The sequence below is a fragment of the Stegastes partitus genome, unplaced genomic scaffold, assembly GCF_000690725.1.
Source record: "Stegastes partitus isolate 25-593 unplaced genomic scaffold, Stegastes_partitus-1.0.2 Scaffold1069, whole genome shotgun sequence".
Classification (NCBI taxonomy): Eukaryota; Metazoa; Chordata; class Actinopteri; family Pomacentridae; genus Stegastes; species Stegastes partitus.
The window spans coordinates 220649-244798 of NW_007578800.1; the positions used below are offsets into that span (position 1 = coordinate 220649).

At 39.9% G+C, this 24150-nt stretch overlaps 4 protein-coding genes across 5 annotated transcripts; 2 read left to right on the forward strand and 2 right to left on the reverse strand.

The window, feature by feature from the left end:
• Nucleotides 1-1918: 1918 nt before the first annotated feature.
• Nucleotides 1919-8492, forward strand: gnl3 (G protein nucleolar 3). Its single transcript, XM_008295684.1, has 15 exons — nucleotides 1919-2008; nucleotides 2196-2254; nucleotides 2441-2581; nucleotides 4268-4387; nucleotides 4476-4556; nucleotides 4649-4784; nucleotides 4875-4978; nucleotides 5714-5864; nucleotides 6012-6099; nucleotides 6272-6449; nucleotides 6555-6697; nucleotides 6909-7045; nucleotides 7550-7698; nucleotides 7913-7982; nucleotides 8070-8492. The coding sequence occupies exons 1-15, from the start codon at nucleotides 1996-1998 to the stop codon at nucleotides 8168-8170; spliced, it is 1671 nt and encodes a 556-aa protein (XP_008293906.1). The 5' UTR covers nucleotides 1919-1995; the 3' UTR covers nucleotides 8171-8492.
• A 185-nt stretch (nucleotides 8493-8677) lies between these two features.
• Nucleotides 8678-12942, reverse strand: glt8d1 (glycosyltransferase 8 domain containing 1). The gene is made up of 9 exons (XM_008295685.1): nucleotides 12913-12942; nucleotides 12578-12676; nucleotides 11690-11900; nucleotides 11413-11530; nucleotides 11219-11303; nucleotides 10984-11096; nucleotides 10723-10889; nucleotides 10472-10584; nucleotides 8678-9945 (listed from the first exon to the last, which is right to left on the reverse strand). The coding sequence occupies exons 1-9, from the start codon at nucleotides 12926-12928 to the stop codon at nucleotides 9770-9772; spliced, it is 1098 nt and encodes a 365-aa protein (XP_008293907.1). The 5' UTR covers nucleotides 12929-12942; the 3' UTR covers nucleotides 8678-9769.
• Nucleotides 12943-13628: 686 nt separating this feature from the next.
• spcs1 (signal peptidase complex subunit 1) lies at nucleotides 13629-15442 on the forward strand. Its single transcript, XM_008295686.1, has 4 exons — nucleotides 13629-13774; nucleotides 14325-14384; nucleotides 14893-14979; nucleotides 15144-15442. The coding sequence occupies exons 1-4, from the start codon at nucleotides 13739-13741 to the stop codon at nucleotides 15267-15269; spliced, it is 309 nt and encodes a 102-aa protein (XP_008293908.1). The 5' UTR covers nucleotides 13629-13738; the 3' UTR covers nucleotides 15270-15442.
• A 93-nt stretch (nucleotides 15443-15535) lies between these two features.
• nek4 (NIMA-related kinase 4) lies at nucleotides 15536-23912 on the reverse strand. 2 transcript variants are annotated; one of them, XM_008295688.1, is made up of 16 exons: nucleotides 23670-23912; nucleotides 22406-22672; nucleotides 22103-22300; nucleotides 21652-21759; nucleotides 21230-21384; nucleotides 20832-20976; nucleotides 19505-20122; nucleotides 19362-19412; nucleotides 19110-19259; nucleotides 18645-18809; nucleotides 18462-18528; nucleotides 18071-18183; nucleotides 17703-17794; nucleotides 17338-17555; nucleotides 17124-17257; nucleotides 15536-16283 (listed from the first exon to the last, which is right to left on the reverse strand). In XM_008295688.1, the coding sequence occupies exons 1-16, from the start codon at nucleotides 23757-23759 to the stop codon at nucleotides 16185-16187; spliced, it is 2670 nt and encodes an 889-aa protein (XP_008293910.1). In that variant the 5' UTR covers nucleotides 23760-23912; the 3' UTR covers nucleotides 15536-16184. The 2 variants fall into 2 exon arrangements, with proteins under 2 accessions (XP_008293910.1, XP_008293909.1); XM_008295687.1 differs by having other exon boundaries at nucleotides 17124-17260.
• Nucleotides 23913-24150: the final 238 nt, after the last annotated feature.

The following is a 24150-nucleotide window of genomic DNA, read 5'->3' on the forward strand; positions in this document are numbered from 1 at the left end:
TGTATATTGTATATAGGAAAGTAAACAATAGCTTTAGAACATGTATCTTCTCTATAATCTACCTTACACCTCTTGAGAACACATTAATTTCAATGTTTTAATACCAGTTCAAGATATTTTGGTTTCTACCACCAATTAACTGTTCAATGAACTGAACTGATAACTGAGAAAAAAAAAAATCTAAATGCTAAAATACAATATTCTATTGGACTGTAGTGGCCACAAAGAGTAAGGGGACCAGGTGCTCGCACAGCAGACAAGTGCAGGATTGATATATTGAAGAATAGAAAAGCCAGCTCTCACTACCACCATCAGGACCAAAATGGACACAGTTCAGAGAGTGACAGAAGTGAGAATGCTGTCAAAAATTGAAGTCATTTCTGAGAAATCCCACACAACCCACTCCATGTCCTGGAGGTGATAATTCTACCGAGGTGCAGGACTGAGCGCTACACGAAGTAGCTGCCATCAGACTGTGTAATTGACAGGACTAAGAACTACTCTGGTGGACTCCATAAACAGGAAATGGTTGTGTAATGCACTTGTACAAATGTTTTTTTCAATGCATGTGTCACATATATTTCAGAGACTGTTTTCTTATATGTAGATATTGAGATTTCAGACATGCAAGTCATATTTTGCACACTGGATATATTCAAGAATTTTGAACATTGCATAATTGTGTTACATTTTCTCCTCCCAGAACCCAACACAAGATATCTAAGGTCGTATGTGGGGAAACTAACAAAAACTGCACACTCAAAATGGGGTCCATGGTAAAAATTGGTCTTTGTTTTCTAAAAGGTGACAGTGAGATTGTCCCAACTACCGCCCCCTGAATCTATCAAAGGGACAACTAAAAATTATGGCCCAAAACCAAACTCATGTGGGAGTCACTAGTTTCTGCAAAAAAAATAAAAAATAAAAAAAAAAAGTAAAGAAAAACTTGATTCTCACATTCAGACACTCAGTATTCCCAAAGAAAGTCAGCTGATGGTGCTGAACCTTTTGAGACACACTCCCCTACTGAGATGAGAGTCAAAAACCTCTAGATAGAGACTTTATTGTCATTGTGCAGAATACAACAAAACTTGTGTGGTAACTCACAGCAATCAGCAGCATTGCAATATGGACAACTCCTAAAAAATAAAATAAAACAAAATGGAATAAAGAATTTGTATATATATATATACACATGTGGCACCATGCAACTAGATATATTCAAGAATTTTGCTCACTGCACATGTTGTGTTACATTTTAGCATTACAACTTCATATCATCTCCCAGCCGAACTGATTACCAAACAGCCCACAGTTGAGCTCTGCTTCACAGGTGCAGCAGATCTACCTGATGAGCAGGGGGAGCCAAAACAAACAGCTTCTCGTATCAATTCGTAACAGTTGCACATTACATAGTCTGAGTATTCTGAGTATGCTCATTCCTAATTGTATATACTTTCCTACTGGCTCCTTCTGTAAATATATTTAGATATTTTATTTGTTTTATTTTGATTCTGGCCCACTGCTCATCAGCAAAGTGCTCTAATTTGTCCAGGACAGTTTTGTTTGTTTGTTTGTTTGTTTTTTTGAAATCTTCTTTTCAACCACAATTCAAAAACAATGTCTTCTTTCACTAAATTATAATTTAGCAAATTTTTATTTATAATTAATTTTTTCAGTTTTCGCCTTCTTTAATGCAAGGGTATGAATAATTTGAGGACGACTACCCAATAGAAATCGTATTTTAACAGCAGAGGTGCAGACGCCTGGATGTGGGAAACGCTGTCTCATTTCACTGTGTGCTGTTCAGCTGTGTGTGGCTGAAATGACAATAAAGCCTCTTGAACCTTGACTGAATGTTGAAGCCCTCCCGGCCAGCAGGGGGCGGAGTGCGGCCCAGCGGCTGTCAGGAGAGGAAGTGAGCGAACATCAGACTGCGGCTGTCTTCCACGTGTGAGAGCACTTCAGTCACATTGGCAGCTCCACGGCTCCACGATGAAACGACCAAGTGAGTAAACACCGAGCCTGAAGCTGCATTACTATCTGAGCCTGTAAAAACAACTTTTAAAGTCTTAATCGCTACGTTAGTACAACTAGCTAACCGGCTAACTGCGGTTATTCCTACAGCTAACACTGCTCAGTCCGCGTTAGCTTCTCCCGTAGCTAACTTTTCTACCCACTGTTTTATCTTTCAGAGTTAAAGAAAGCAAGTAAGCGGGTCTCATGTGCCAAACGTTACAAAATACAGAAGAAGGTAAGTTACCTTTTTTCAATTTCAAAATGTATTTTCGTTGGCTTTATAACTTCTGTGTAGCCGTTTGTAGCGGTCGGCGAGGCCCGTGTAGTCGAGAGGGGGGTCGCCTGTTCTGTAATTTCCACCTTGTTGCATTAACTTCCAGTGTTCCCATGATGTTGAGCTACATGTTGTTCTGTCTTTAAGGTTCGGGAGCACAACAGAAAACTTAGAAAAGAAGCAAAGAAGAAAGGAGTGAGCAAAAGGGTGAAGAAGGACCTCGGGGTGCCCAGCAGTGCTCCCTTCAAGGAGGAGGTGTTGAGGGAGGCCGAGCAGAGGAGGCTGAAGGTTGGCAGAGGTTTATTATTCTCATGAACATTATTGCAACAATTGTCTGGAATGTAAATGCAGCGTCAACATCCAGATTGATGCTCAGATCTAGTCTAGTCTCTGTCTCCCACAAGCGGCTGAAGACTTAGTCTAAAAGATCTTCGTCCCACTGTAAGTCTACGGCCTATCAGTGCTTAAATATCTTGGTGCTGAAATGATTCTCCCACAGAATCCTCAAGCATTCATCCATCCTCTTCCATTTACCTTAAGTTGAATTGTGGCGGCAGCAGGCTAAGCAGGGCGTTCCACGTTCTGCTCTCCAGCAATGTTTTCTGAGCTCCTTTTGGAGCATCCCAAGATGTTCCCAGGCCAGATGCGCATGTAATCCCCCCAGTAAGGTCTGTCCTGCCGGTTGATCGTGCCCAGAAATTCCCAAAAATGTCATCCACAGGCTCCTTTTTCAGTCACGAGCCAGAGCTCATGGCGATAGCTGAGGGTTGGAACATAAACTGTGAGCTTTGACTTCAAGCTCCTAACATCAGAAGCAACAATGGAACAATAGTTGACATACCACATAATACATAAAATGGACCATAAAACAAGAGTGAATAATTGTACACTGCTGCCCGTTTATTATCATACCCTCGGTCAAGGATGGAATTATGACTATATCTGGGATATTCCAATAAGCAGGCTTCAACATAGACAGTTTGTGAATAACTCAGTGAAGCAGATCTCAGGTCAGCAGGTAATTGACAAACAAACACATTCCATGGCTGGTGTGATAATCTGCCACGCATGATCGACGCTCAGCCCGTGAGCCTGAATGATCGGCCGACCGTGAGTTTAAATGGGCAAAAGTTATTCCTGAAATCAATTTCGGGGAATTTCGTTATGACAAAAACCGGGATTATGACATTATTCTATGACAATGAACGGGCTGTTTTACTATAGGTTATATAGGAAATGATTGAGGACTTTGATATTTTATGATTAGAAATGGGATATTCTATAAAGCGGTATGACATTAAGTGAGCAGCACTGTATCATAATAGGTTCATAAATTCTCCAACCACAACTGGAGGAAGCCTTTGCATAGAGCAGGGGTGTCCAATCCTGGTCCTCAAGGGCCACAATCCTGCAAGTTTTAGATCAAGGGTGTCCAATCCTGGTCCTCAAGGGCTGCAATCCTGTATGTTTTAGATGTTTCCCTCTTCCAACTGAGCTGATTCAAATGATCAGCTCATCATCAAGCTCTGCAGAAGCCTGATAACGATCCTGATCATTTGAATCAGGTGTGTTGGAAGAGGGAAACATCTAAAACTTGCTGGATTGTGGCCCTCGAGGACCAGGATTGGACACCCCTGGCATAGAGGGATGTTTGCCATATTGTTAAGTTAGCTAAAAAGATAAGGGCTAAATTAAACAGTTAGTTTTGGCAATGATTGTCTCGTCAAACAATGACAGAGTTAGTTTGCCACAAAGTAAAGCACACTCATTTGCGTGCTATTTGAGGGAATGTGCATGATATAACTACACTATCATTACACCTGTTGCTCTTTGAGTCTTTCTATCAAGTGGCCATGTTGCTTTACCGGTTCCGATGGGTTGACTGCCCCAGTCTGCGTAGACTACAGACCCCCAGATCACTGACTGCCTGTTTTACAAATGACAACTGTTTTTAAATCTATTTTTATCTCCTAGATTGAAGAAGAAAAGGAAAAAAAAAAGCAAGCCAAAAAGGAGGAGCGAGCCCAGAAGAGGAAGGCGGAGAAGGAAGCTGCAAGTAAAGAAAAAGAGCCCAAGGCCAAGAGGATTCGCACGGTAAAAGGCCGTCAGTACAGTACAACCTGTGTATTTAGGTTTTAGTCACTTCACTGCTTACCTTCATTTTTGTCTTTTGTTTGCATAGGATGACAGTGAAAGTCATTCAGGGAAACAGGCTGCTCCAAACAGAAACTCTAAAGAGTTCCTTTGCGCTGAGTTAAACAAGGTAAAGCTAATTAATTCCTGTCATTGCATTGTAGCAGAGGTATAGCTTTAGTTGTGATTAGCAGCTCATACAATCTCTTCTCTCTCTCTCAGGTAATTGATGCATCCGATGTGGTACTAGAAGTCCTGGATGCTCGTGATCCGCTGGGGTGCAGATGTCCACAGCTGGAGGAGGCTGTGCTGCAGAGGGGAGGCAACAAGAAACTACTTTTGGTTTTAAACAAAATAGGTAAATGAACATTAGATGCTGCCATGTTGAATTTTTGGTTCTGTTGTTCATTTGGTCGGATTGTCTGAACTTTGATGTTCTGTGTCGTAGATCTAGTACCAAAGGAGAATGTGGAGGGGTGGATCCAGTGTTTACAACAGGAGTTTCCAGTTGTGGCATTCAAAGCATCTACACTGATCCGAGACAAAACAGTGGTAGGAGGTGCATCCTACACACCAGTGATATAGAAAGCCATGTTAAGACTTGGAGTGTTTAATGCTTCATATAAAAACAGTTGAACCTTTGCAACTCAAACTAGCCTTTCTGCCTGTAAATAGCAAGAATAATCGATCTGTTTGCAAACATATAGTATGTTACAAAAGGTCAACGGGTATGATGTGTGTGATTACTTTAAAATAATTGCTGTAAATTCTCTGCCGGTGTCATTACGTGGAGGACTGAGAAGGTTGAACAGCTTGTGTTGTGCTGTTGTAACTGGTTATTACCTCCAAGAGTAACACACTAACTGCACAATTAAATCACTCTGTTCTAGGCAGAGCTGATACGTGTGTTTGTGGGACATTTTTTTAAAATTCGCATTCTACACACTGGGTTTATCCTGGGTCAGAATGGGCCTGTAGCGGCGACTACATAGCACTGTGGGCATGATTGGTCCATGTACAATAAAGGCAACTGCTCCATGTCCTTATTTGACAGAAATCCAGCAAAAATGTGTATCATGTTTGACTACACATAACCTTAATTAGCAAAACTGGTTTAAACAGAAGTTTTGGCTTTGGCTAAAACCTCTCTGTATGAACTCCTGTGTAGGAAAAACCCTGCACACACACATTTTAACTATGATACTTGTGAGTGTCTGCCCCTTTAATGTACATATGGAAACAATGTGTATTTGTGGATGGTACTTAAGTGATGCTTCTCTTCATCAGAAAGCAAAAAAGAGCAGAATAGATCCTTCCAATGCAATCTTGGACAAATCCAGAGGAGCTGCCTGCTTTGGAAACAGCTGTCTCACTGAGCTGCTCTCAAGTTATGCTGATAAAACCCAGAGTGAAGCGTCGCTCAAAGTGGGTGTAGTTGGTAAGCACAACTGTCCTCTATAAAAATACTTTATTCCTATGATTTTACTGTCTTATAGATCTCTATGGCATAGATATGGTATGTTTAGTTATGGTTGGAATTTGTACATGGTTTTAATTTTAATTTTCTTTATACAAACTCCCTCAGGCTTTCCTAATGTAGGGAAGAGCAGCCTTATCAACAGTATAAAGGATGTCATGGCGTGCAATGTTGGTATGAAGAGAGGCATCACCAAGTAAGTGACAATACAATAGAGCAGAATCCTCTGGGATTTGTATCACAGCTTCCAGTTATTATGTGCTTTTGTGTGTTTTGCTTTATGAAGTTAGTAATTAGTGGGAATATTAAGAGCCAACATATTCATTAGGCCATCACACTAATACAGTTTTCTCCTTACCTCGCACCAGATTAATGCAGGAGGTGCACATCTTGAAGAACGTGAAGCTGATAGACAGTCCAGGAATTGTGGCGTCTCCGTCCAACCCCCCTGCTACAATGGCTCTGAGGAGTCTGCAGGTGGAGGAGGGCGGTGAGAGTGCGCTGGAGGCTGTCAGGACTCTGCTCAAGCAATGTGACTCGACCCAGGTAGGAAGAGTTGCCACTGCAGGCGAGATGTGTGAACTGTTAATTCAGCTGCTTTTGTAAAATACTGAGGTAATGATTTGGGATTTTTTGCTCTCATTGTTCCAGATCATGCTTCAGTATACCATCCCAGACTACAGGAATTCTCTAGAATTTTTGACCCTCCTCGCCAAAAAGCGTGGTTTTCTGCAGAAAGGTGGACTTCCTAACACTGAGCAGGCAGCCACCACCTTCCTTGCTGACTGGACAGGGTGAGTGTTTTGTATTTTTCTTAAAGGTTTATAAAGGATGACCTGCTGCAGTGATTCTGTGGAAATGAGGACAAAACGCAATTCTGGATTACATTATGAAGACTTCTAATCCAACTCTGATCCAAACGCTGTGCCAGGCTAACTGCAAGTGCAAAATGTTTTTGATTTGTGAATCACAACATTGTGCGTCTCTGGCTTGGTGTCTCCTCAGAGCCAAACTGAGCTACCACTGTAAAGCATCACAGAACCAGAGTCTCCCTGCCTACCTGTCTGAAGCTGTGGTGGCTGAGATGCAGAGTGGCTGGGACCTAGACAAACTCAAAGCAGGAAATGAGGAAACTCTGACGGGTATTAAGTTCAAATTTTACACCAAAAATTAGTGAGAATTTTTTTTTTTTTTTTTTTTTTGCTTGAGACAATAAAGGATGACCATTTTCATGTTGTTGTATTAAACAAATATTCCAGTAGAAAGATGCTTCTGCCCTTGTTTGGCATATTTTTTCTTGTCACATTAATCATATGCTATTGTAAATATGTTTGCTTTAACCAAGGGACTAAAACTCATTCTTGGAGGGGTTTTTAGAAACAAATAGGACATGTACAACTATGCAGCTGGACAACTATGGTTACTGCATTGTTTTCTGGCTCATTATCTTAGTCCAGATTACTGGATGTGTTAATATTTTGTAATCACAAGTTACAATCATAAATGTTCTTGTTTTGCTCCTGACTGCAGAGTGAATTCATTGAAGGTCTGTCAGCTTTAGTAACTGGCTGTCTCTTAAGTGTGCTTTTGAACTGAAAGAGTGTAATCAGTTCTGTCTGCGTCACTGAAAACATTTGCTTTCATAGGTGTTAAATTCCCGTGCCAGTCCAGCAGTATAAGCTTCGTCTCCAAAGGCCCGACCGCGGGTCTGCTGAGTGTCTCCGACATCTCTGAAGAAAAGCCTGGTGCTGCAGCCACACAGGGAGAAGCAGAGCAGAATGACGAGAACAATGAGGTAACTATAGGTGGAGAGCTGCCAGATAATACAGCTGCTTAAAATAATGACGGCGGTCTGCTCTTCTGGAAATGAGGACAAAAATTCATGTCTTGATTTGTTGATGAAGACTTCTAATCCAACTCTGATCCTTCTGACTAGACCTTTTTTTTTTTATTGTGTATCTTGGGGATTGTTGAAATTTAAGTAACTGAAACATCTGGTCTTCTTGCAGCCTGAACAAATTACAGAGGACTCGAATAAACCAGAGGAACAGGAGCAACCACAGAAAATGTCATTAAAAAGTAAATGTTTATTTTATTTCTATATGACTAGATATACACATACTGGGGCAAATTTATACATCTCAACCTTGTTTGTTTTTTTTGTAGAAACACCCGGTCATGTGCGGTTTCAACCGGTCCCCATTGACATCAGCCTCTCTACAGTCACAACAGATGATGCCTATGATTTCAACACTGACTTCAAATGAGCTCTGCCTTCACACTGAGCTCTGGTGGACATTCAGACCTGGGTCATGTGCCCTTCACTCTCTGCCTAAAGCTGGAAAACAACGGGACAATTTACCACACAAGGATAAACCATTTTATCCTAAACTGCTTTCTTTGTTTTGTTTTTTGGCTTAAAGAGACTTTAGTAGTTCTGTATATATTTATATCCACTGACTGCTTCTCCCAGATGTTGGTAAAAGATTGCAAGTTCTAAATGTCCTGCAGTCTTTGTAATGTCTTGTTATGCAAGAATGTTGTATATAGACAACTTACTAATGTAATAAACTGTCTACAAAATGGTAAGATGGTTGTATTGCTGTAATCATTAATTAGAACATTAAGTCTTTACAGCTAAAACTTTAATGACATTTTAACAGCATTGTCTTAACTTAAATATTTTATATCTATTCCCAGGAAAGTGTTATTGAAAACTGAACTAGACACAGTCTTAGAAATGGTGAACCTTCATGAAATAACTACATTAGATGAACAGATGACCTCACCAGATTTTAATAAACCTGCAAGTTTTATTTCATGTACAAAAAAAATTACACCAGCATGGTGATTCTTTTTCGAATGGTATAAAAATCCTGAAAAGGAAGGGATGAAGCTTGGGGCATTTGTGCAAATACCATGTTCTTCACTTTCTGCAGAGGTTTGCTTAGTGGTCTACATATAGTCAGTTTAAAAAAAACACAAATTGTAACAGTTCAGCATGAAAGGCAGTAAAATGCTGTTAGTGTTCATTACAGCATAGCTATTGGGGCAAATTTAAAAGGCAATGCACCACTAACTTGACAACAATAAAGTAACAGTGGGTTTGGAACAAAGTTGTTCAGAGGAATAGATCTATAGAGGAGCTAAAACAGACCATTAAAAGATGTAAAAATCTGGCCTGATGAATCTTATGTGCAAGTTAGTGTTCTAAAAGTGGGTTATGTTTCCACAGGAAATACTGAATTGAGGTAAAGACATGGAGCCTCTGCATGGACAAAATGATTCTTCTGGAGATTGAACTGATCATAGAGGAGTGTGTTTGAAACAAGTATAAACTGTGAGGCTGACTCCTGCACCATTACATCCTTACAGCCATTATTTAGCTGCATGTAAACATACCAACTTAAGCCCTAATTACTTTGACAGTGATGGCTTCAGCTTTACATCTTGGTACATGTCATGTAACGTCATTCTGTGGACAGCATTGATGCATATATTCTGTTAGAGTGATACTCTTTAGACACAACACCTCTGATCAAGTTCAGGGTAAAACACAGCTCCTATTCATAGGGAGGCAAACGGCTTGTGAAACAGTCTGCTATCAATAGTTTGGCAAAACATTTTGAGAAAATGCGAGTCAAAGCAATCTCAGGGCAACAACAAAGCACTCTGGGTATTAAGAAAAAAAAAATTCAGCGTTCAAGGTAATGTGAGAGTACTCAGGTCCGCACGTTTAGAGGATGACAGAACTCAAATGAAGGGCTGGAAGGTGAGAAGGCCTTACTTAGTTCCTGAGATACAACGAGGCGTGTTCCTGCTGGGACAGGGCTGGTCGGGAGCTTCCTGAGAGCCAATTTTTCAGTCTAGCTGTGTCTTCGCACAGGGGAAAACTTTCCTGTGGGGTCTGGAATGAACCACTTGTCCCACACGTCAGAAAAGGAGGACGCTCTTCCCCAGGGTTTATAGTGACCATTCCAGTGGAGGAGTTTGGCAGCCTTCACGAACTGGGGGGAGTAGCGGTTTCCAGCACCAGTAGTGCCTGGAAAGTTGTCATTGTTTATTCATTTACATTTATCTAATTGAAATAAAGCCTTCTAGCATTGGAACTACAACAACATATCTCCCAACAAGATTATATGTTTGACCTTTATCAGCTTATGTAACCTGAAAACGTTGATCCGCCACAACAGCTTGTTAAGTCAGTAACATTATAAGGCACATTTAAATGAGTGGATGATTCTATTGGAATAGTTTCCCACTTTGGAAAATGTGCTTTTTCTCAAGAACCAGACAAGATTATCAATACCACTTTCAAATCTGTCAATTAAATGTGAAGATATACCATAAGAACAGCCATCTTATCTTTGCATAAATACTGTACTTAGAGAAATGTTGGATCTTTCCTTTCAAAAAAATCCTAAGCAGCTTCTCAAGCAGCCTACACTTAGTGCTGTAATGCGCGTGAATGTAACGTATCAAGTAAACCTTCAAAAAGGACAGTAACTGCTTGGTGAGGTTAAAAAAAAGTCTCTCTAGTTTTTACTCAGGAATCAACAAGAACTTACCAAGGTGTCTCACGTGCCACAATGGGTCGATGGTGGAGTGACGTTTGTAAAAAACAATGAGGAGTGGAGGAGTCGTGATACTCTCTGCAAGTGTTTTACTGTACAGATCCTCCCTGGAGAATAAGAACCACAACATGTAGCTTAATGCTAAAATAGAGTTCAGTGGATTCAATGTATGTTGTGTTTTTACAGTAAAACTCAACAGTCTACCTTCTATCCCCCCCTTCATTTCACCCGTGTGAGTAACTTACTGCGTGTTGAGCTCCATCCAGTGCTCCAGCTGCTTGGTGACGTTCTGGTTCCTCCATTCAGTCAGGTTGGCGACAATGACTCCGGGGTTGAAGGAACACGTGTTGGCCCTCATCCCCAGCTTCTTGATAGCTTCCTTCTTGAAGTCCAGGAAACCTATATAGTTATTCTGTTGAAAAAGAGCAGTTTTATTTAATCAAGCATCAGAAATAAACATTTCTTTACATAACGAAAAATAGCCAGCTCTCACAATAGATGCCCACCTGATTTCCAGCCCCTCGAATGATGCCCTTAGCAGATGCTGAGTCGCAGTCATCTGAGAAGGCAGCTGCATGTCCGGGTTTGAGGTTGATTTCATAAAGCTCCTGAATGTCCCCTGAGAGCAAACAGAACAGACAAAATGCATTTAATAATTTACTTCAAATCATTTCTCTTACTGAGTATACTTTTAAGAGTTCTAACTGACTAATGGAAGCAGACTTTATGGTGGGTTTTTACCTTGTACTATGATATCATCATCCAAATAGATGGCTTTCTCTGCCTCTGGTATGTATGCAGGCAGATAAAACCTGGCAAACGTCAACTGAAAAACAGACCATTAAAACAAGTTTTGCAAGAGGTGATCACAACTGCATTGCATGCATGCAGTAGCATAAATATTTATCCCGGGACAGTAAATTCAGTTGTCTTACTGGTTTTGCAGCCTCTTGTGTTTGAGGATCTTTAGATATCTTCCCATTGAGGAGCTCAGGGTTGAAGATAACTATCTTATATTTAATTTTTTGTAGCTTCGTCTTACTCAGCCACACACTGTTGGGCAAAGTAAAGAAAAAAACTTGTGTCAGATTACTTAAGTCCAGATATTACTAATATTTCAAAATGTGGTAGTGGGACTGCGAAACAGACCTGCATTTATACATTCAAGATAATATAATATTATGCATGTGGCAAGACAGACTTGCTTCTTACTTTAGATGATCGACCGTGTCATTCAAGGTCACAATGGTGAAGACAACATTGGCTTTACTGTTCTGGTAGACACTGTTCATGGCGGCAACCACAGCACCGAGCCTGTCCTCAGCAGCAGTGATGAGAACAGGGATCTCCTCTCCTTTTCTCACCGACTCTAGTCTGAGGTCTGGAGACAACTCAGACTCGAAGGGAAGAATTAACCCTGCATCTGGATGAAAACACATTTGGGTTTCACAAATTGCTTTTATGGTTTTAATGCACCGACTTTGTCTGATGAGATGTACATGTTTTAGCTACAGTTAAATATTTTGTTATGCAGTTGAATCCTGAGCTCCACTGCAGCTGAATATCATGTTACAGTCTGATACATTCACTAATGTTAAAATGTATCAAGTTTTTTTTTTTTTTTATCAAGTTTTTCTGTTGCAGGATATTTGCAGCAGTGACACTGACCTGCATATAGATGCGTTATGAAAGCTCTCCAATAGGTAAAGTAACTATCACAATATGGTAACAGGAAGCCAAGTAACAATGGGTGCTGTAGCTGCATAAATTCCTATCATACATGGGCAGAATTTTGAATGTCATCATAGATAAACTATGGATGTTTTGTCTATGGGTGAACCTTGATCCCTCAAACAAACTTCAGCATCTCTTCTCCTGGACTGTTTTGAACAGTGGTCACCCAAATAACCAAAATACTAACAATGCTTGTATCAGTGTATGCACATAACTGGTGGCATTAACTGTAAAAATAAGAAACCAAAGTATATCAGTACATGATTTCTCTTATACTGACACAGTTTTCAACTAGCTGCTCTCTAACAGTGTAACAGAATTCCTGATGTTCAGTTTTGGCTTTTGTTTTTTGTAGGAAAAGCATACCTGGGTTTTCTTTGTGCAAAAAGTCACTGAGGTTGAGGAGGTTTCTTTGAACTATGATCAAAAAGGCAACAGCTAGCAGCACAAGGATGACCAGGTTTACTGAAAGACACAGAGGACAACAGATTGTAACATGAGCTGGGGAGCATAAGGCAGCAGTGTCAGCGTGGGAACTGTGAAAACTAAACATTTATTGCCACGTCATGTTCGATGTAAATGTGTACCAGTTTGTGCACCTCAATATTATTGCACCATCTTGGAGTTCATTTATGTTTCTACTTCTGCTTTTCATTCACCATGCACGATGTAATGCAACTGCTTTATGCAAATTGACCTACCTCTCCTTAGTGTCATGGCAGTCGTCTCATCCGTCCGTCCAATGTGTCTGATAAAAGAAATAATAACAATAGCTGACAGCAGAAAGTTGACCTAAGTGGAGCCACGCTGGATTAGCTGGCAGCCTAATGAGGACTGAGGTAAACCCGAAAGGCTGCTGCACCGCTGCGTGACGACCGCATAAACAGACGAGTCCGTCTGCAAACTAGCGGCTGTTAACTGTGAGTTAATACGCTTACATTTAAAATAATGTTCGTAAAGTTTAAGGAAGAAACCAGAGAAAAGACTAGTCCACGTTGAAGCCAAACTGCCAACTCAACATCAACAACTTTATCCCATCCGCTAACACAATTGCACGTAGTAACAGATGTCTACAGAGTGCCTGATTGAAAATGCTATCATCTTTCCGTTTTGGGAAAATACAAAATGTTAAGAGCAATATTATAGAATGCATATATGTTTTTAATGACTGGAATTATGAAGCAAAAAAAAAATATTGACATAAAATGTTGTGCGTAGAAAATAGCAGCTGCATATTTTCACGGGCAGTCCTGTCGACAGTCAAACTGTTTCACAGACACCAAGTTTACCGTAACACCACAACCATTGAATATCTATTTAAGGATTCCTCGTAACGTCTCGTACTTCAGCCAATCCCTGTCACTTATAGATCACTGCACCTGCGCAGCTTGTGCTCCTGGGCGTGGCTTTACGGGTCCTTCTCTATACGACGACGTATCTGTTTGAAACCGGAAGCTGAACTGCCTCAGTTTGGTCTCGCTAAAACCAAATTTTTTCAGTTGATGTGTGTTCATTTCTGTCGGAAAAATGCTGTCTATATTCAAGTCCATCCCAACGCATATGGTAAGAGATTATTAGAATATTTTATGGGAAGTTATAAAGTTTAGCCCGCTGCAGTTTCATTCATGCAGCTGTATTTAGCGAAAGCTAATCTGTGTAACGTTAGCTGGTTGATGCTGTGCTCCCACAGGTAACAGCTGCTGGCTAACGGTAAAATCAGCCAAATTTATCTTCTAATTCAATAAAATCACAAATTAAGTATGCAGTTAACCTGAGATATTTGCAGGTGTTAGTTGTTGGCTGATATTTATATCAATGGACGTTATGTGTATATATGTATTGATGAATGTATATTTGAGGCAGTAAAAGCAACTTCTTGTTGTAAACTGAGTTATACAGGTGAATTCTTTCTTGTATAACTCAGGTAGGTATGCAACCTGCTGTAACATTAGTGCAACTAAATAAAGCCGTCAGGCAGCATTATGATTTACTAGCTATTGATTGTGCTCAGATGGTGATAATACACTAACCTTACATGACACTACATATACTAACCTGTATTCATTGTTGTTGTTTTTTTTTTTGTTTGTTTGTTTTTTAAATTGTGTTGCAGGATTACAAGGGTCAGAAGCTGGCTGAACAGATTTTCCAAGGAATAATACTCATCTCAGCGGTAACTAACCATGACACATGCAAAGTAGTGAAACACCCCAGTAGATTTATTATCATGCATGCAAAACGGTCTGGTTTTCCTGCCTGTGAGAAAAAGTTAAAAATCTGTTGCTATGGTTAGAAAAGTGCTAGTGTCCCCCAATTGTGCTCAAAAACTTTTGAACCTGCTAAACTGATGATAAAACCTGGAACATTGAGTTAATCCAATAGAGTCACATGTGCACATAATGCAAATGGGGGAAACACTCATCGCTGACTTGAGATTTTTGGGCAATGACCCCATTCTTGATCTTTCCATTATCATTAACAATAAAGTCTGTACTTTGTTGTTTCATGACGTCAATTTTGCTGTGGAGATGCCATGTGTTGAAACAACAAGTGCTTATTCCCCTGTGTTAAATAGAATGGATAGAATTAAATGAAACCTTAGAGACTGTTTGTTGTGTCAGTATATATAGTATTGCATTTATTCTTGTAGTTTACTAACAGCATTTGTATTGTCTTTACAGGTGATTGGGTTTGTGTATGGTCTGATCATTGAACAGTTTGGGTGGACAGTGTACATAGTCCTGGCTGGTTTTGCTGTGTCTTGTGTGGTAAGTTTTTGCTTTGTATCGTTTGCTTTTAGTTCGGGTACTGGATAGACATCACAGAGCAGGAGAATTAGGCAAAACTGATAACTCCTGTGATTATATGCCATGTCAACACATCTTATGGACAGACCACCATTATATAGTTTTGTCTCTGTTCTTTACTTTAGTTGACACTGCCCCCATGGCCGATGTACAGAAAGAATCCTCTATCCTGGCAGCCAGCTCTACCAGAGATCAGCGGGGAGTCCAGCCAAAAACCTCAGGAAAGCCTCAAGAAGAAGAAGCACAAATAACTCGGATCTATCCCTGTCTGGCTGTGAATACATCTTTTTATATGGGAAATTTGAAGCTCGCCTCATAATTTACATTTGAAGCATTTAGAAAGAAAACTTTATTACAGTGTTTGTCAGTTAATAATGACCCTTGTGTTTCAAATAAACATCTGATTCGGACTGTGTTTTATAAATGGGTTGTTTGATTCTATTTACAATTCTTTTTTGTTTTGTTTTTTTTTGTAGTTGTTCTCTGCAGGATGATTTCCTGTTTAGTCATTTACCGCTTTGAGACCATCAGTGAAATATTTTATTGTGGTTTTAAGCATTGTAGAAAATAGGTGTGAACAAAAAGTACATTTTGGATTTATTAGAAATAATTCAAATGTTAATATCTACAATCTAGTTTACATTACTTTGTGTATAAGAAAATACAGTAGAGCAGCAGAAGGGAGATCTTTAAAGATACAACATAAGTGAAACAATTATTGAAATTCCTGCTTGCATTATAAATAAGAATGTTCTACTACACAAGTAGAAAGACACAGATTGCTATAACATGATTAAGTTCTTTGCATAGGCATTCTCAAAATGGTAGGATTAATTTCACAGTCTGCTTATACTGAAGTGAAGTTTAAAAAAAACTTTACACATTTACATACAATAGACTGTACAAGTGTAGACAGTGACGATTCCAAGACAAAAGCTGCAGTCAAAAATAAGAACTTGCATGCAGGCAGGAGGAAAGTGCCACACAACCATGGTGGTCTTTTTACAGGAAACAAACACATCTCTGAGCAGTTTTTCCTTTTTCACACAAAGACAAAAGTGTCCTGTTTTGCTGCTCCTGTCAAGATGGATGCCTCTTATGAACAAAGCAAGTTTTCACAAATAGTACCGTGGAAAACGTGTATGCTCCCTAATGTCCAGTGTTCTCTACACTTTGAAGGCAATGTCCTCAAAGAACTTCAGCTGCCTCACCATCACAGCATAAGTTTGGTACTTCTCATCGCCCATCTGGTCACGAAGGCACAGCTAAAAAAAAAAAAAAAAAACAGAATAGGATCATTTTAGAAACAAAGGACAGGCGACTTTGTCTTTTTACTTTATATTTATACTACAGCTGCCCTTAAGAAGTACATAGTGTTTCACGCAGTTTGCATACCCTTGGCACTTACTGCTTGTATAATAATATTGTGCAATGCATCATGTCATAGGTGATCTGATGGAGTGGAACCTCCTGGTATTTTTGCCATATTGCACTTGACATACTATGTATTGGGATGTACTAAATCTTGTCCTGTCATATATCTTATGGTAGTATGGGTACTGGACTGGGCATGTAGGTTTTGCACTTTGCAGACAAATAAATTTTATTGTGCATCGGCAAGTATTGGAGGAATTCACTAGTAACATTGTATTTACAAAACCAGTCTGTACTGAGAGATCAGTCTAGTAATTCTTAATTGTAATACTTAGTATTTGTTAGACTTATTCCAATTAACAAACACTCAATGTTAACGTGAATCTAAACTGTTACAAAGAAAATGTTTAATTCATGTATGAAGTTAAAAATCTGGGTCAGTATCAGACAAGCAGTGTAGATACGGTAGAATGAAGAAGAGCAGTTTGCATAAACAGCAGTTTGTTAGCAGCGTACTTCCAACCTGTGTGTTCATTAGTGTCAAATGACTGATTTGTTATAAATACCGTGGCAATGACTCCAATATGAATAGTGAGAATGCAGCATTCCTGTTGACTCATTTAAAATCAAGCAAATCAAATTGATTAAGAAAAAAAAGTCAGAATATTTTAAACATCTCCCCAATAACGTCTATATTGGTTTGATGTGATTGTCTGATGTATTTCACTCACTTCTCTTTTAACATCATCCTCCTCCTCCATGATTTCCAGCACTCTGTCCAACAGCTTGACTCCCAGGCCCTTTACCACATCTGTTCTCAGATGTTCTATAGCTCTTCTTATCTTGGCCGGACCAGATGTGGAACCTTCTGGAAGGAAACGCTTGTTAAACAAAAGGAAGCTTTAAACTGGCTGATAAAAATAGAGACTGATGAAAGCATCTAACCTATTGGTATTTCACCAAGTGACAAGTTCTCTGCTTCCTCTCGAGCCTTTCCATGAAGCACCAGAGTGTCTCTGTACTTTCTGTTCAGTTTAAATTCTGGCAGTGCGGTGGAACCAAATCTGCTCTTATCCACCTCATTTACAGCGTCGCCAACATCCATTCTTAAAGTCTGAGTCATCATGTGGACCAAATCATGTATGTCGTTCAACTCAGTCTTTCTGCAGATAAACAATAAATCATGGTTACACAGTATATTCATACAGGCAGTGTGAAAACAGTGCCCTGATGTAAAGACTTTCATAGATAGATAATGGATAACAATTTTAGGTCCAGTTACATAGTCTAATCGTTGTACATGGTTTCACCTTTCCCTGCAGTCTCCCTCTGAACGCTCTGTGGAACTTGTAGATGAGCTGCACTCATCTTCATCAGATCTTTGCTCCAGCAACTTATCCTGCTGTAATACAAAACCGTTGTTACAAACATGTTATAATTCACTTTAACACTGTCAGATTAGCTTCACAACACAGACAAAATCTGCATTAAATAGTTGTCATCGGGCTTACAAGGCTAGCACCAGGTTCATTGTTGAATACAGTGTAGTTTATGGATGAACTGTAAAGACAAGGCGTGCAAGCCTTTTTTCCTGCCACAAGACATTCACAGAGTGCAGCTTCTGTTTCACGACTGAATTAAATAAAACTGCATGTCAGAGTCAGTGGAGTTACTGTACCTTACTGTTGCACTCTGTGATCGAGTCGGAAACAGATCGAGTAACTAGGGTATTGTCCTGCTCAGCCTTGGTGGCAGCGACATCATAAGATGCCCTTCGTACAGCACTAACACCTGAGGAAACAAGAAAAGTATTATAACACAAAAATCCAGCATCAACTCTCCCTTTTTATGAGGACATTTAAGTAAAAATAAGCATGTGCATGTCTGTTTCCTAGTGGGATTAAATGCATATCTGCATGTGTAGTAAAGTGCATTTTCTAGGACTACTGTTTTGATTTTTGCATTTTCTTCTTCATTGTAGCCTCTATTCCAGCCTACTACAACTTCTATTTGACGTTTCTTTATACATCCAACTAAAACATTTAGTTTTCAGATAGAACAAAGAATACCTGGTTGGCTGGCACTGTCTTGGGACTGCCTCAGTCGTCTTCTCTCTCTGGCAGACAGAGGACGATCCTGAAAATAAAATTAACCCACATTTTCTGTCATTGACAAACTGTGGGCAGAGCAGCTACTCAGAAATTTACATCACTGTACAATAACATGTCAAGTGTCATGGAGAAAGCTCTCACATGCGATAGTGGTAAGAATCCATCCTTGCTGGAACCGACTGATGTGGAGGTTGCAGTGACGGCAGCTTTCCTGCTGTCTGTGCTCCTCCTGCTCCTCTTCTTCCCCTCTGCAGCTGAACTCTCAACAGGAGGTAGAGGTAAAGGTCTTGGAGCAGCCAGCTTGGACTAACATAGGATAAAACAAGATGTAAGTATTATTTTAATTGGCCTAGCTGAGTGCTATGTAAGTGCCAGTACTGAAGCAGAAAGTGGTTAAAACATTATCTTAACCTATCTTAGCACAGTTTTTATTTCTATTTATAAATGGAATACGATTCAGTTTTAAAAAAAAACAAACTGTAGAGTCAGTGAAAGTACATTATATAATCTATTTTCTTATGTTGTTACATTCTCATAATAGTGCTAATAATTGAAATATCACATAATATGGCAACCTAATGTTAGCTCCTGTATCTCAATGTTTACCTTGTCATTGTCCCAGTTTGTCCGTCTTGTGTGCTTCTCTCTGTGTTGCTGTGATACAAAAGGTTCTGATGAGAAGTGCAGGGGAGTTTGGTGTGCAGCAGCCCGATCTGCCTTACTGGTTAGCATGGGAGGTTCCCTCTGAACAGGCTCCTAAACAGACACAGGTACATTTTCTCCATTGTGGCAAAAATCTCTTGTTTGGCAATGTAAGACAAAGGTCTACAAAATGTATATGAGAATGTAAATGCTCACTGGTGTTGAAGGGAATGGCTCTAACAGCTTTTCAGTTGATTCCAGGTTGTCCTACAAAGATACAAATTAACATGTGAGACTTATAAAAGGATCACTTTGTGAGAAAACAACAGCAGTCCTGTTCTGTTCCTGTTGGCACTTACCTGGACGTCTGAGGTATGCAGGTGTTTTGCTGGAGCTTGCTTGAAAAGGGTCACCGTGTCATTTTTATTGTCCATATTCTCTTCCATAGTCTCTTCAATTTTTTGTAGAGTTGGATTCTGTGCATCAGCATCTTTAAGCAACTCCATGGTGTCATCCTTCTCATCCACATCTGACACCTGTTTCTCCCCAAAGACACAAAATGTTTCCCCAGGGTTTGATGGGCCCTGTGGATGAATGTCTAGCAGTCCATTGGATGCTGTCTTTTCATCTCCTCCCCTACTGCAAACACCTGATACAGACTTCAGAGGGGGCTTAACAGGGGAAGGAGGGGGGGAAGGATCTGGTTTCCCTCTCCCTCTGCTGTCTTTGTACACACAGTGAGTTGCAGGTTCATTAGCTACCTGGTGATGAGACACAACAGACTGGGGCCTGTGCACCTGTTTCTTCACCGGGTCATCATCCTGCTGCAATTGGATATCAATGTTAATGTTGCTGACAGTTGCCAGGGATGCTGTGAGAGCATCCGGTGAAGAAGGTTTCGGGGGTGGAGGTGTGTTGAGTGGAGTGCAGTCTGTGGAACCATTACGGCCTTTTTGCTGTTGTGATTTGTCTTCTTTCTGTGGATGAAAACAAAACAAACAAACATTTGGTTGATTTTAACATGTTATGACCAGAATAAATCTATGTATAACTATGGAATATAAAATAATCTCATGTATTCAGAATTGATTATGGCAGTTTGAAAAACCTGGGTGCAATGCCATCTGTATTATGGATTTTAAAAAATACTGCTGCTAAATATAAAACAACAACATATTTATACATTTGTACTGCTTGCAGTGTTCGCAGTGTGGAGTGAAAAAATAAATCAGTAGGAAGCGTTTTCTGTTTTCTAACCAATACTGTACTGTACTGTGACCTGGTATCAGCACTTTTTCTGGAAAAGCAACTTAACTAAACTTATTCCGATTCATCAAGCTTACAAATGTTAATGGCAGTTGTCCTTATGGTTCTGTATTTGCAAGGCAGTGCAGACAAATGTCACTGTAATACTAATGACAAGTAATATTGTTAAAGTTTGGCCAGTGTGGTGCCTCAACGACAACCATATCCAAGTGGAAGCAATACTTTTCACTAAGGAGTGTTACAAGAGTGTTTTTTGTTTTCAACAACAAGCACAAATGACTTGGCAAAATAAAATAGCAAAAAGCTTTTGATGAGTATAGCGCAAAATGACCTGAATGCTACTATTCGTCTAGCAAAAGATAAAAAATTATATATCCTAGGATATACATTATCCAGTATCGGTATTTGTCAGTAACTCACCCGTTTTACCCTGGCAAGAGGTTCAGGCTGGGGACTTGGAGGCTGCTTCTCAGGTTTTGGCTTACACGATACCACAGGTGATGCACTGTTGGTCTTACAATCGCCACTACCACCCACAGCTTTCTTTCTTGATTTAGCAGTTTTTCTGGAGTAGTAAGGACCAAAACAAGCACAAGCATCTAAAAAGACTGATCACTGTACTAAATGCAAGCAGCTTACAGTGGCAAGAAGCAGGATAAGGAGGGGTAGAAATTAACATCTGATTGTAAAAAACTTGTTCCTGTTGAAATATACAGAGAAAGAAAATGACAGCAAAGTATTGATTTTGTAGTTTTGTATAAAAATTCCCAAGAAATTTAAAATCAAGACCAAGGTAGTTTGCTCTCAGTGACACCTACTCTTTGGTGGCCTCAAGGAACATGGCAATTTGTCGTTTTATGTAGGGCTGTCGGAGGATAAACTTGACATCAGGTCTCTCTTCGGGTCTCTTACACAGCATGCTCTTGATCAAATCTCCGAGCTGGGGATCATACCTACTGGGCATCTGTGGCAGCTGATGAAAAAAAAACAAAGGACAATGTTATAAACCACTGTCAGACTACTTTTTCTAAATATTTCTGGATGATCAGGATTCCAAAAATAGCACACTATCGTAACAAGACAAGCAGTAAGTTTAGTAACACAACAAAGATGGCTGAAGTCACCAATGACTCAGACATGTAGCAGCAGTCAATAAATACTTAGATATGACCTGAATAAGTGCAGTTTACTGTATAGAAAATTGATTGGATACCTCACAAAACAAACATATGAAACCCACCTTTCCCTCTACAATGCGATACACCAGTGAGTTCATGTCCTTGGCATTGAAGGCATGTTTCAGTGTGGACATCTCATACACACAGCAACCCAGGGCCCATACATCGGACTAGACACAGAATGTACTGAATTATAAAGCAGTTACAAGCGAACACCTACAAACAAACTACACACAGTAAGTATCAGACTTCACTAGTTAAGAATCTTTGGATTAAGAATGATCTAAACTTCATTGCGTGCGATTAAATCATTGCATTATGGTGCAGTTTACTATGTTCTTATTAACTTTTTGATACGTATGCCGTCTGTTTTAGTTATATAATGGACTGTGCAAATTGATAAATCAAAGGGAATGTGTGTGGTAGAATAATCCTTTATCCTGCTTGGATAATTTCAAGGACGATTAGTGAATAATGTTCCCTAAAAACATAAAGAGCAGTCAATCAACATACCTTGTGGTTATAGGGTTTATTAGAGAAGAGCTCTGGACTCATGTAGTAAGGCGTCCCTATGAGTGTGCTGGCCATATCATTCTGGTTCTCCAACACTCGTGCAATGCCAAGATCCCCAACTTTGATGATGTTGGTTTTCGTCAGGAAGATATTCTGTGTTTTAAGGTCCCGGTGAAGAATGTTTCTCTCATGTAGGTACTGAAAAGCAAAAAATCCATCCAGTGACTTCCCGTGTCTCATCTTATGAAAAGAAAAAAAGTCTGTTTGACCTGAAGTGGAATTTTACTCTACAACATACTGTACCTGGAGTGCCATGGCTATCTGGACAAACCACTCCACGACCTGCCTCTCGGGTAACAGTTCCCCTTTTTGTTGTTTGAGCCTGTGGTAGAGGTCACCTCCTTCACAGAAACCCATCACAATATACAGCTGATAGTCATCTCCTTCCCAAGACTCCCTGTAAGTCACAATGTTGGGGTGTCGCAGCTGGGAGAGGAGCTGCGCCTCCTGCTCTGCAGAGCGACGCTCCCGCTTGGAAGAGGTGGTTAAATTCAACTTCTTTATAACATACTGGAAAAAGACAAAGAACAACACACACTTGCTAATGTTAGGCTGAACCACTGAGTATTTGTCTACCATTATCTTTTTTTTTAGCAAACATTAATACAAGCTGAATGTTGTGGAGCAGGGATTCATAAGTTTTATCAATGCATTTCACAAGACGGAGGAGTACGAACAATGCCATGAAAAGCTGTTAAAGGAGCAATTACTTTTGGTTTTGTAGATGAATTTATGTACACACAAAAGTGGAGGATGGGAATATCTGGATATGATAGTCAGTAAATTGTGAATCTACTGTGATTAACCCTATTCAGGACTTTCATGTTGTCATACCTAGAAAGTCTTTTGGATCCATTGGACCCAATGAAAAAAATATGTGCAAAATATTTGTGTGTATTCATTATAGACTTCTATACTATGGTAAATACATTTTCTGATAAGTTGAAGTATTTTTGGTTCCAAATGCATGACACATGTCCCTCTTTTATGTTAAAAAAAATAAAATAAAAAAATCTTTAAAAATAAAAAAAAAACAACACCAGTCACCTAAATCAAATAGCCTGGGGTCCAAAAGACCCCAAAGGTCCTGAGGGTGAACAGTTAGTACAACTATTTGACTAAATGAATCGTAATGCTTTCTCAACCTCCACAAGGACTACTCAGGGATTAGCTACTGTCGACACATAATGACGTCTATCACCTGTCAAACTAACTGTTCCTGTTCTGTACGTAACAACAAAAATTGCACTAACATAAAAAATAATGTTACCAAATAATCTCACTCACCATATGTGAATATAACACTGCTTAATCAACCCGAAAAATCTCAGCACAATGCAGGCTACAACAGCGTAAACAAGTCGGTGAGGTTTTAGCTAACTTTACGCTAGCTGTACTTAGCAGGATTTAGGGTCTCTTCCAAAACATTTAATATAAGGCTAGCACGGTTGTGTGTTTTAACAGCTGTAGGCTGTAATAAAACATTCACACGCTTTTCGCTTCTCACCTGTTTTCGGTCAGTTTTGTGTTTCACTAAGTTCACCTCCCCATAGCTCCCTTTGCCAACGACCCTGATGAAAGTATAATTATTCATCATTCGTCAAAACGCTTCATAACGCGGCCTGGCACGTTAAAAACGTCACAAGAACCTCTCGGCAAGAGTAACGGAGTTATTTCGTCCCATAATCCAGCAGTAAAGACGAGATAAATATATGAAATCTATTTGTTAAAACTTGGCGCTAGCTCAGTGCCAGCGATGAGATTTTGAAAACGCAGGAAATCAGCAGCAGCCGAGAGTTTTTCGTCACTAGGCAACCGGCAGCTCGGCGCTGACGATGAACGGAGGAGCCGAGTGGACCCGAACACGGAAGCGGTGAGAGCACAGCGACCCCTAGTGTCCGGAGGCAGATAGACGCAAATGCACCCCAGAGAGCCTTGAACCCTTCATAGGGTACTCCTTGAAATACTTGGAAAATGAAAATTTCAAC

What these genes read in the sequence shown, in the direction of transcription:
- nek4 (XM_008295687.1), bottom strand. Translation starts at nt 23,759, where the DNA reads ATGATGAATAATTATACTTTCATCAGGGTCGTTGGCAAAGGGAGCTAT. An exon ending in ATCGCATTGTAGAGGGAAAG is followed by an intron (nt 21,385 to 21,651) that starts GTGGGTTTCATA and finishes TTTTTTCATCAG; the next exon opens with CTGCCACAGATGCCCAGTAG. An exon ending in ACTTGGTGAAATACCAATAG is followed by an intron (nt 17,261 to 17,337) that starts GTTAGATGCTTT and finishes GTTTCCTTCCAG; the next exon opens with AAGGTTCCACATCTGGTCCG.
- spcs1 (XM_008295686.1), top strand. Translation starts at nt 13,739, where the DNA reads ATGCTGTCTATATTCAAGTCCATCCCAACGCATATG. An exon ending in GAATAATACTCATCTCAGCG is followed by an intron (nt 14,385 to 14,892) that starts GTAACTAACCAT and finishes TTGTCTTTACAG; the next exon opens with GTGATTGGGTTTGTGTATGG. An exon ending in GTTTTGCTGTGTCTTGTGTG is followed by an intron (nt 14,980 to 15,143) that starts GTAAGTTTTTGC and finishes TCTTTACTTTAG; the next exon opens with TTGACACTGCCCCCATGGCC.
- glt8d1 (XM_008295685.1), bottom strand. An exon ending in GACACGGTCGATCATCTAAA is followed by an intron (nt 11,531 to 11,689) that starts GTAAGAAGCAAG and finishes TTTGCCCAACAG; the next exon opens with TGTGTGGCTGAGTAAGACGA. An exon ending in TTCGAGGGGCTGGAAATCAG is followed by an intron (nt 10,890 to 10,983) that starts GTGGGCATCTAT and finishes CTTTTTCAACAG; the next exon opens with AATAACTATATAGGTTTCCT.
- gnl3 (XM_008295684.1), top strand. An exon ending in GCTCAAAGTGGGTGTAGTTG is followed by an intron (nt 5,865 to 6,011) that starts GTAAGCACAACT and finishes AAACTCCCTCAG; the next exon opens with GCTTTCCTAATGTAGGGAAG. An exon ending in TTCCTTGCTGACTGGACAGG is followed by an intron (nt 6,698 to 6,908) that starts GTGAGTGTTTTG and finishes GTGTCTCCTCAG; the next exon opens with AGCCAAACTGAGCTACCACT.